The following is an 11,251-nucleotide window of genomic DNA, read 5'->3' on the forward strand; positions in this document are numbered from 1 at the left end:
AATCAGAGCCAGGAAGAAGGTCTTCCTCAATATCACAACTCATTACTAAATGTACTAATGGCAGAGAAACAACTTACCGTCATATTAAACCTGTTTATCTGCCTTCATCAGTGTCACTAGCCTCAGCATTCACAACAAGATCTGCTGCTGATAGGAAAACCTGCAGCGGTAGCCAGGGGCGTGGTAAAGTGGTGAAAAGTTATGACGATTCTAGGGGCCCCGACCAGCAGGGGGCCCTCCACAATTTAATTATTTATATTTTGTTCATAGACATAAAATAAAATAAAAAAAAAATCGGGATCCTGTCAAATACAAAATTAATCATATTGTATTTTCAAGGATTGTTTTTAGCAGTAAAATTTTAATGTTACCCCTCCCAGACCAAAAAACACACATGAGCTTTTGGCCTGAACCCCCCTGGAGCTGCATGAAATGGTTCGTTCCCGCTTGGAGCGCTTGACTGTGACGTATGCAGGTGCAGTCAGTAGAAGCTGCAGCTGAATACAGTGATCCCTCGTTTTTCGCGGGGGTTGCGTTCCGAAAATAACCCGAGATAAGTGAAATCCGTGAAGTAGTTACCTTTATTTTTATTTTTTTTTTACAACTATTACACAGCATAATTAAATACTCTACATTGAAACCAAAGAACAAAACCTGTTTTCAGGTCAGCGGATGTGCATCAGTTATGGAGTCACGTCATTAAAGCGTCTCTTCCAACCTGCCCAGCGAGATTCACAGCTGTATCTACGGCAGAGTGATGGATCTCATCAGGTGCGCAACTACATATTACATATTATTCAGGTGGATGCGAAAACATAACCCCCCCTCGCCCTCCCAAAGGAAGGTACGTAAGGGTGAAGAAGCGTAGAAAACACACGGTCGCTCTATCTATATGAGCGACCGTATGTTTACACCCCCCCCCTCCTCCCGCCCCCGAGACGAAGACACGTGAAAGGTAAAACTCGCTACATTTACATGTGCGCGAGGTGAAGGAGCGTAAGGGCGCGGTGAAGTGTATGTGAAGGGATCATCGGGGCGCCGCCCCTTCCAGACGGGGTTTTGACGCGCACTCTGGTGCAGCGCCCCTGTGCGTTGCATGCGCTGCATACTCACTTTTCGCGCCACTGGATCTCGTAAAGCGAGCCTTCGGTCGGGTGTTGCGCTGCCTCTGGCCACAGTTTTTTTTCAGCTGGCATTCAAAGTTTCAGTTTCCATCTCCTGAGTGGCCAATTTGTATTACGTATATTTTAGCCAATCAGGACGCAGAACACAATGCACTGTGAAAAAAACTGCACAAATAAAAAAAAAAAATCCGCGAAGAAGCGAGACCGCGAAAGGTGAACCGCGTTATAGTGAAGGTTCACTGTAGCTACCACGAAACCACTGTGCCAGTTACTCTGCTGCTAAGAAAAGTTATAAAATCAGGTTTTCAAAAACAAAATAGAGAGAAGGAGAGAGAGAAAAAGGCAAGNGTGATCCTCATGGCTCTGAGGATTACCCATAATACCTCGCTCTTTCTAGGGTGAATGCAATACAACTTTTTACCAGCAGATGGTGCATTTTAGCAGGATTTAACCTCAACCATTTTAACTATGTTACACTTGGAGCGCTTGACTGTGACGTATGCAGCTGCAGTCAGTAGAAGCTGCATCTGAATACAGTGATCCCTCGTTTTTCGCGGGGGTTGCTTCCGAAAATAACCCGCGATAAGTGAAATCCGTGAAGTAGTTACCTTTATTTATTTACTTATTTATTTTACAACTATTACACAGCATAATTAAATACTCTACATTGAAACCAAAGAACAAAACCTGTTTTCAGGTCAGCGGATGTGCATCAGTTACGGAGTCATGTCATTAAAGCGTCTCCTCCAACCTGCCCAGCGAGGTTCACAGCTGTATCTACGGCAGAGTGATGGATCTCATCAGGTGCGCAACTATATATTATTCAGGTGGATGCGAAAACATAAATCCCCCCCTTCCCCCCTCTCCAAAGGAAGGTACGTAAGGGTGAAGGAGCGTAGAAAACATACGGTCGCTCTATCCATATGAGCGACCGTATGTTTACCCCCCGAGACGAAGACATGAAATGGTTCGTTCCTGCTTGGAGCGAAAGGTAAAACTCGAGGTGAAAGAGAGTAAGGGCGCAGTGAAGTGTATGTGAAGGCATCATCGGGGCGCCGCCCCCTCCATTCGGGGTTTTGACGCCCACTCTGGTGCAGCGCCCCTATGCGTTGCATGCGCTGCATACCCACTTTTTGCGCCACTGGATCTCGTCAAGCGAGCCTTCGGTCGGGTTTTGCGCTGCCTCTGGCCACAGTTTTTTTTTCAATTCAAAGTTTCAGTTTCCATCCCCTGAGTGGCCAATTTGTATTACGTATATTTTAGCCAATCAGGACGCAGAACACAATGCACTGTGAAAAAAACTGCACAAAAAAAATCCACGAAGAAGCGAGACCGCGAAAGGTGAACCGCGTTATAGTGAAGGTTCACTGTATAGCTACCACGAAACCACTGTGCCAGTTACTCTGCTGCTAAGAAAAGTTATAAAATCAGGTTTTCAAAAACAAAATAGAGAGAAGGAGAGAGAGAAAAAGGCAAGAGAATTAATTTATGACCAAGTTTTTATCCAAGAGAGGTGAGTCGACTGTGAGATTATCAACCATTTAGCATAATTAGCTTAGCTACAGACTACTGTTTACCTCCATTTTATTAGCATTTAATGAATTAAGGAAAAGAATTACCAACATATTAATATATTTAACTTGTTCCCTGTGCCTTTTACCACTTAACAGAGTGAGTGAGCAGAAGCTCTAACCAACGTCCCTCCTGACCTGTTCTCTCCTGAGAGAAATTAAAGCTGCAGTATGTAACTTTTATATAAATATTTTTTTCACATATTTTTAAAAACTGTTATGTTGTGACAGTATGGTATGAGAGGTAATCTGTGAAAAATCTATTATGTCCTCTGCTTTCTCCCAGGGTTCTCTAGAAACATCCAGTCAGTGGCAGGAGAGTTTTAGTGTTGTCAATCAATCTCATGTGGCTCATCTTTCCTCCCCCTCGATTTGTGCTGTGCTGCAGCTAGCATAGCACAGAGCTGTGCAGATTCAAACTGTGAATGCTCAGTTTAGTTAGCATAGCTACCAATGACGGCAGTTAAACAGTTTCTTGTAATAAATTGTTTCTCCACCATTAGCACATTTAGCAGTGACTGAATTAGGCTAATTGACAATGCTACTAGTAGAACTAGTAGAACTAGTTCTATTAGTAGAACTAGTCCTGCCAGTTCTGATTGGTTGTTTTGGTCAGAACGGTGCATTACTTTAACCAGTAATAGTAATTCAGGAAGGAGGTGGAGGAGATTGATTGTTTTCTCAGATTATCTGTCTCATAACAAACTGCTACAACATCATGACAGCTTTAACAAATATGGAGAAAACATATTTTTATTAGTTATGTACTGCAGATGAATAAAATGCAACTACATAGCATTTTTGAGAAGTCTGGATTGCTTCATGTATATTTTGCATGTTGCTTTTGACTGTTGCTCATGGGGAGACATTTCACTAATCTAAAACTAATAGAAAAAATTTAAGCAACATACTTGCATACTGGATGTGTGGACTGTTGGATGTAAAATTCATGAGCAGTAAATATTGTGCTAATTATCAGTATTGAACCAAAGAAAGCAAGGCAGATGCAAGCCTTTAAATTGTGACACTTTTTATGGGTCAAATAGACTCAAAATTGTAACGGCAGCTGCCCGGGGGGGCCCAAACAAATTTTTTGTCAGGGGGCCCAAGATTTCTGGCAGCGCCCCTGGCGGTAGCAGAGAGCAGAAGGAGGGGAAAGGAGGATGAGCAGCGCCACGCAAGATTGCTAAGACATACCTCCTCACTCTGATTGGTTGATTTTAGTTAGCATTGGGAGGAGGCAAAGGAGCTTGACTTTTCACAGACTATGTGTCATACCGCACTGTCACTACAGTGAGTTTTGACAATATGTAAAATAATTTTTTATAAAAGTTACATACTGCAGTTTTACCACCAACCTCACATTTTTTCAAGAAGAAAAAAAAAACTCTGCGGTATTTTTTTTTTTTCATATGACTTTATGTTTATTCCCAGGTTTCATCAATAAATCGAGTGCTCAGGAACTTGGCCACTGACAAGCATCCAATGGGCACAGGGGCCACTGAGGGAATGTTTGACAAACTGAAGATGCTTAATGCACAGGGCTCCTGGGGAGGACGCTCAGGGTGGTACACTGGGACCACAATCCTGAACACAGGTAAGGCATTTGTTAATACGCTGCCCCCCAAAAATAAAAAAAGACTGTGACGATAAGAAAATCCCATTTGGGGATTTTTGGAATGATTTATTTTTTATAATATTAGCATTAAACTCTAGTGAAGATATAATGAACACTATTTCCTATCTTATAGGGTGAATAAGTTTGAATTATTCCTTTGCTTTGTTATATTGCATCATCTGAATCAATAAGGAATGAGGCCCTCCTTTTTCTTTCTTTTTTCCACTCAGGAGGATCTGTGGTCACTAAGTGTTTAGCTGTGAATGTTTGCAAATTAGGTGACACTTTGTGTATCATCTCCAAATTTGTTAAATCTACTCATGTCAATCATGATTGTGGTGTTTATTATGCTAATGACAGAGAAACAACTTACTGTTCTAGGAAAACTGTTTATCTGCTGTCATCTGTGGCTATGCTAACTAGCATGAGCATTCATGGCAGGGTTGTTGTCAGGAAGTACAGATGAGAGCAAGGGGGCTGGAGTGAGCGACTCATATATGAGGTTAATTGACAGCACTAAGACCCTCCTCCTGGCTTCTGCTGGTGTATTTGTATTGTATTTGTATTCAGTCTAGTCATGCATGAGTAGAAATAAGTTTGTTGTTGATTTCTGTCAGATCATGTGGCTGATGGCTCCATTTGCTATGTGAGGTAGGCTCATATGCTTCTGCTCCTCCTCCATCACCCAGGGAGTTAAGAGTGAAACAAAGCTACGCTACCTCCCCAATCAGCCAACAACATGTTTGTGCACGTGTTTGTGTGTGTGTTTAGGGATGGGTGTGTGTGTCCAGGAGAGGGGCATCTGCGCTCACTCATTATCATCTCCTTCTGCATCACTGATTATGACACTTAGCAATAGCTTTATTCTGTTTTGCAGCTCCTGTCTGTTGGGATAATGAATAATTAGGCTAGCAATACAAAAAACATGAGTCCTGGAGGGAGCTGCAGTCAAGCTTGTCTGCTCAGAGGTTCCATGTTGGGATCTCTACTCTGGTGTGGATTTATGTTGAAGCTAATCCATATTTCTGGGTTTGAGTAATAAATGATGTAGTGTTTTCTTATGAACTCACCAGCCACTAGCTTAGTTATTTGAGCCATAGATCGAACAATATGTTGGAAACATTCCTCTGAGATTTTCTGCTATATTAACATAACATCATAATGATGCATAGATTTCTTGTTGGTCTACAGGCGCTCCGTTGGACTAAGCCCTAATTGAAGCATGTTGTCAGTCCGTGTAATACAACTGTTTAACACAGCATGATAAAACAAGTTATGCTACCAAATTAACGTTAGTGACTCATTATATGACCCATATGCCAACATGCAGGTGAGTGGATAAATGAAGAGAAAAAATGGCCCAAAGATCATCAGCTCTTAATGAGATATTAGTCCCTCTTAATAAGACAAACATACATGGTGAGCAAAGGCAACTCATTAGGGTTTTCCTAAAATGTAAGTTTTTATTTAGAAAGAATAATTAAAATTTTTGTTTCAAATTGCATGATTAAAATTTCTGATGTGATAATGAATTTTATTAAATATCACAATAATTTCTGTTCAAAAACATTTAGTGTGAACCAGACATTATCTTCAAACTTTGCAAAATGTCAGGTGCATTAAAATGAACATTACTTTATTAACACAAGAGTCACATCAAAGTAACACACTTCCAACTCACTCATGGTGCAACACAGGACATTATTAAACTCTTGGAGGTTTGACAAAATTAATAAAAAGTTAACACAACATACTGTAAGTTTATCTTTCACAAAGGCACACATTTAGGTTAAAAATCTAAAACTCGCTAAATTTATTAGATTTATTTATTTATTGGAGTAGAAGATAGAAGACACAACTAAACGTGGTGTGCCATACAAATAAACTTGAATTGACTTTCAAGAAATGTGTTGTATATGTGCTATTATATGTCATCTAAATATGTGGCATGTGTGATAACAAAAAATATTTATTTGATGTGACATTGATTAAATATGCAAGTTAATGCATTTACATTTTAGATCATCTTTGTAACATATCAAATCTTATTGAACATCTTTGTTTCTAAAAAGTAAAGCAGGCTGAGCTTCCATTTTTTGGGCAAAACTGTGAACATGATGTTTTACTTAATTCATTTTTAAAAAGAGCTATATTTTACGTTTTAGTTTAAAGTGAGGCATCCTGTATCTTACCAGATCTGACTGGAGTACAGCTTATCTCACATTTTTTTCCTGTTTTACTGATTGATTACCCAGCCATGAGCCCAATTTGTATCTGTCTTCTTCCATTCTTTCCTCCCTGCCGTTTTGGTGCAGACTGCCCTCAGACAGACGCAGCAGAAAACGACATTTCAATCAGTTCCAACGGTGACGATTCAGATGAGACTCAGATGAGGCTTCAGCTGAAAAGAAAGCTGCAGAGAAACAGAACATCCTTCACACAGGACCAGATAGAAGCACTAGAGAAAGGTACTTGGGAATGTTAACCAAAAGCTACATTTCTTTAACACATCTTGCAGAAATGACCTCAAGTCTGAAATATCAGCTGGGTTTCTGCTGTTGTTTCTCATTCACATGTAAACAAAGTTGAAAAAACCATAAGTCTCCATACGTAGAAAAAAATAAACTTTTTACATTGGACAACTGTTTTTATTTTTGTGGCACTCTGCGTAACCGCTGCACGTCTTGGACCAATTCGTGATTGATCTGCAACATTTCCAGTTTTCTGAACCTTGCAAATAAGTTTTGCCACAGTGTCGTGTGTGATGTTTTCTGTTAAAATTTCGTGCAACCATGCGACTGCTTCCCGATCCAGCCATCAGTATAATTTCAGTTCTTTGCTCTTTTGTCAAACGCATCATCTTGGGTATCTGAAATATAAAAGAAATATACATTTTACATTCTCCTATGTATGGAAACTTACAGCCCACCCTGTAGTGTTTACTCCAATACCATATTGGAGAGTGGTATTTCGTTTCCCATATGCCGTCATGCCGATGATGGGAAACTGACTCCACTTTTGTAAATTTTCTAAGTGAGATCAGATCAGATCATTTGAAGCCTCACCTAAATCAGCTTTCTTCAACAGTGTGTTTAGCTGCAGCTTAAGTGCTTAAGACACATTTTTGGGTTGCTGGAAAAAACTAAATTAATTCATTATTTGAAAGTCATTCAAAAAATACATTTAGATAGTTAATTTATGTTTCATAATCATAAAGTTGTGCAGCAGCATGAAAGGCAATCCTTTGCCTTTCATGTCTCCAATCAGCTGATGGAGAGGATCGGTACAGGCGGCTGTCTCAGCCAGCAGAACAGAACAGACCCATTTGTTTCTAATGCTGAAATCATCTATAACACAGACTGTAGCTAGATTAGTAATATGCTCACACTGATATCGATCTTACCAATAATAACTTCATTTCCAAAAATCTCAACTAAATCTTTATTTCCATTAAAGTCATATAAATAGTGAAAAATGTTTGGGACTTTGGGATTAAGTTTAGTTTTGTGTACCTAAGTTTACATTTTATTCATTTCAGAATCTCATAGAGCAGATTGTTTTTATGATTAGACCCTGAAGTTGTCAGAAAGTGTTCTCGTTTTATACCATATAGTTTGAGATTTAAAACTAATCTCCATAATTTCTTTTGAAATATGTTCTTTTTTAAATATATAATTTTATTTTTTGGTTGTAGAATTTGAAAGGACTCACTATCCAGATGTTTTTGCACGTGAACGACTTGCCAATAAAATCGATCTTCCTGAGGCAAGAATTCAGGTAAGTTGCAGAAGTTGGAGTTTCTTTTAATTTTCTTTCCACTCTTAGTCAACAAGCATGTTCACACCGACAAGCAGAGGAGTCATCTAAGAAACACTTTGACTGTATAAAATTGATTAATAATAAGATTCACAAGCGTGGACCTTGTAGTATTTGTCAAATCTTTATTGAATTTTAAGGTAGACAACATTCTCATTGCTCTGATTTCAGATGTAAAACCTGAGGTTCTCTGACACAAGATGGATGGCTGATTCAGAGCTTTTACAACAAACTGCAACAAAACAAAGCATAGTTAAACTGTTCTTTTCTCTCAGAGAAGGTACAATGAGAAAGGAGTTGTCAACCGATCTTACATGACACCTAATGCACATGGAGTTGTCATCATGTAAGATAATCTTGCACCCTGCTCTATGTTGCCCTCATTGGACAACACAGTGACAGTAACAACCCTGAAGCAGGGAAAACAAGGAGACTCAGGAATCTAACGTCAAAGGATTTTTGGGAAACTTTTTCAAAGGAAACAACTTTTTGCTCTTCCAAACTAATCTGAAGAGTTTTATCCTGGTGCTTTTCTGTCTGGGGAAAAAAAACATTACTCTATTTTGTGAGTAAACCTTTGACAGAAACACATTTCCTAATTGAAAAGTAGAAACTTGTGAAGGTACTTGTTGAAAATGAGCAAACAAGCAAATGTAGGTTAGAAAAACAACCTGTGAAATTTATTTTTGATCAGTTCATTTAGTCCATTTTAATACAGAAAAAAGACTTGATATATCTTTTCTTAGTGGCATCAAAATTTGCACCATAAAAAGTTAACGAAAATTTTAGAACAAATTAGATTTTTTTCTGTCTTTAAGCACAATTCACTTTCATTCTGAATCATTTTCTCCAGACTCTGTAAAGTGAACTTCTGTTCCATTTGCACTGGTTTACTGACTACTCCCCTCATAGACTCCCAGACATAACAGAATAGGATCAACTCTAGGTTCTTATTCTATGTTCTTTCATTTCACAGCAAACAGATACAAGCAGAGGGTCTCTCCTGGCTTCAGGGTCTTGTATAAATGGAGTTGGATGTTAGTCATGGTGAACTAGTCCTTCCACCTTGTCTAATCCTTGTTCAATTCTAGTTTTTTTGTGCTATGTGTAGGTTTGGTTTTCAAACAGACGTGCAAAGTGGAGAAGAGAGGAGAAGTTAAGGAATCAACGCCGGCAGGTGTTGAGCTCCTCCAGCCATATTCCCATCAACAGCAGCTTTAGCAGCAGTGCTTACTCATCTCCAGCTCAGCCTTCAGCACCAGGTACCAAATGAGACAAACGGTGTGTCACAGCAAACTCTCTACTGATACCGACACCAACCACAACAAGAGCAAAATGCTTCATTTCTGGTTTGTCCAACCGAATTTACTCAGTTCTTGTCTAAAGAACAGTTGACCTGTCAGTGAAGGAAGCGTTGCTATTAATAAAACCTATTAGTTAAAACTATTTAGTGACAACAATTACTAAAAACATTGTCTGCTTTGTGCTGTTTTGCTTTACTTAAGCCCAGGAAATTAACTCAATTTAAAGGTGAAATTTATGGGTTTTTCCTATTGAGTTGAGGATATGAGGAGAGATCTACTTTACAAAACTCTTTAACAATTTCATCTCTGATAAAGAGGAAGGCAGTCTAGTAAGCAGGGGTCTGCAGACAGACCACTAAATCCTCTCCACTCAAATTCTGAAGGATAGAGTTCAGTCCATGAGTGTGGATCTATGGGTAGGTTTGGTTGTAGGTGTTTTTCTGCATTGAGAATGCCTCTAATCATGAGTGGAAGATGCTACCAACTGATTGTTCCTTCCAGATGCAGTCACCCCATTACGATCAGCATAGCACTTTCTGTATCTTCTTCACAATCTGGTTCGTACAATCCAAGTCCAGTTTTCAGAATCTTGCTTCCAGCAGACAACGCAAATATATTTATTGCTACTCCTTAAATTGCTTGGCCACCATATTGAATGTTTAGGTTAGGGTAAGAGAGGAAGTTGTGAGGATTTGGGTTTTCACTGTGTGTTTATTTTGGCTTCTGTTTCCTGTGAGTCTCTGTATTGTCCTGTCATTAAATTAACTCAATTTAAAGGTGAAATTTAAATTGAGTTAATTTAAATTTACTCAATTGAAATTAAACATTTACATTTTTAATTTCAATTTTAAAAATTTAAATTACAATTTTTTAATTTAAATTTTTTAATTTTTAATTTTAGTTTCCTGTGAGTCTCTGTGTTGTCCTGTCAGCCCCTGACAGGACAACAGGTGTGTCTCGTTCCCTTGATTACCCTGGTGTGTATTTAAGTCCACCTGTTGTCTCTTGTCTAACGTCATTGTTGGTGTCAGTCGTAAGTCAGTTGTTTGTCCGTATTGTCATTAGTCTAGTCGACAGTAGAACTGTAAAGTCCTGTGTCGGCTCAGCTCTCTTCAGTCTTTACCCTGTTGCTGCCGGTGCTGAGTTATTGTTTCCACTCTGCCATGCTGCCAGTACTTGGACTGTTTGAGCTGCTATCACACTATTAAATCATCATTTTCACTTCTACCTGGGTCCTGCCTGCGTTCTCTCTCGCCACCATCACCCCCACTTCATGACGGAAGGAAAGATTTACTGTGACTTCAATCCATGTGAGAAGTGTGTTAGGAAAAGAATGGTGGGCTTTTCAGAAGTTTATTTCGTGGTCAACATGACACAAAAAGTGCTTTTTAAATCGATCATTTATTTCTTTTTTATTACTGTTATTGCTAAGTTGGTCTTTACTATGCAGACAAAACATTTGATCCTTCAGTTGAATGACAAATTACTGCAGGTGTTTAGGTAACCTTGCAGCCTATTTCCATCAAATCTCTTTTTTTTTAGTTGCTAAGTTACTTACTGTCTGCACACTAAGTACTAAGTCTGTACTTAGGTAAACACACACATGCAAACTGAAATAACAGTTTAAATTTAATTCTAATTCAAAGCAACTAAAGTTTTTCCTCTCCTTCCATTAATTTTATGCTGATGTATTCTAATTTTGGAGCTAGATTATTTTTGCTTGTCCTCTTATCCAGACTTGTCACTCAATCCCTTTTTTTCATTTCTTTCTTTCTTTCTTTCTTTCTTTCTTTCTTTCTTTCTTTCTTTCTTTCTTTC

The 11,251-nt window shown here is 38.8% G+C and overlaps 1 protein-coding gene across 1 annotated transcript; it reads left to right on the top strand.

Moving 5' to 3' along the window:
• Positions 1–3,724: 3,724 nt before the first annotated feature.
• On the top strand, positions 3,725–10,251 carry LOC103132603 (paired box protein Pax-6-like). The gene is made up of 4 exons (XM_016667475.1): positions 3,725–4,292; positions 6,629–6,781; positions 8,008–8,090; positions 9,241–10,251. Exons 1-4 carry the CDS (start codon positions 4,181–4,183, stop codon positions 9,400–9,402), a joined length of 510 nt encoding a protein of 169 aa, XP_016522961.1. The 5' UTR covers positions 3,725–4,180; the 3' UTR covers positions 9,403–10,251.
• The last annotated feature ends 1,000 nt before the right edge of the window (positions 10,252–11,251 follow it).

This window comes from Poecilia formosa, unplaced genomic scaffold (assembly GCF_000485575.1).
Source record: "Poecilia formosa unplaced genomic scaffold, Poecilia_formosa-5.1.2 Scaffold1153, whole genome shotgun sequence".
NCBI lineage: Eukaryota > Metazoa > Chordata > Actinopteri > Cyprinodontiformes > Poeciliidae > Poecilia > Poecilia formosa.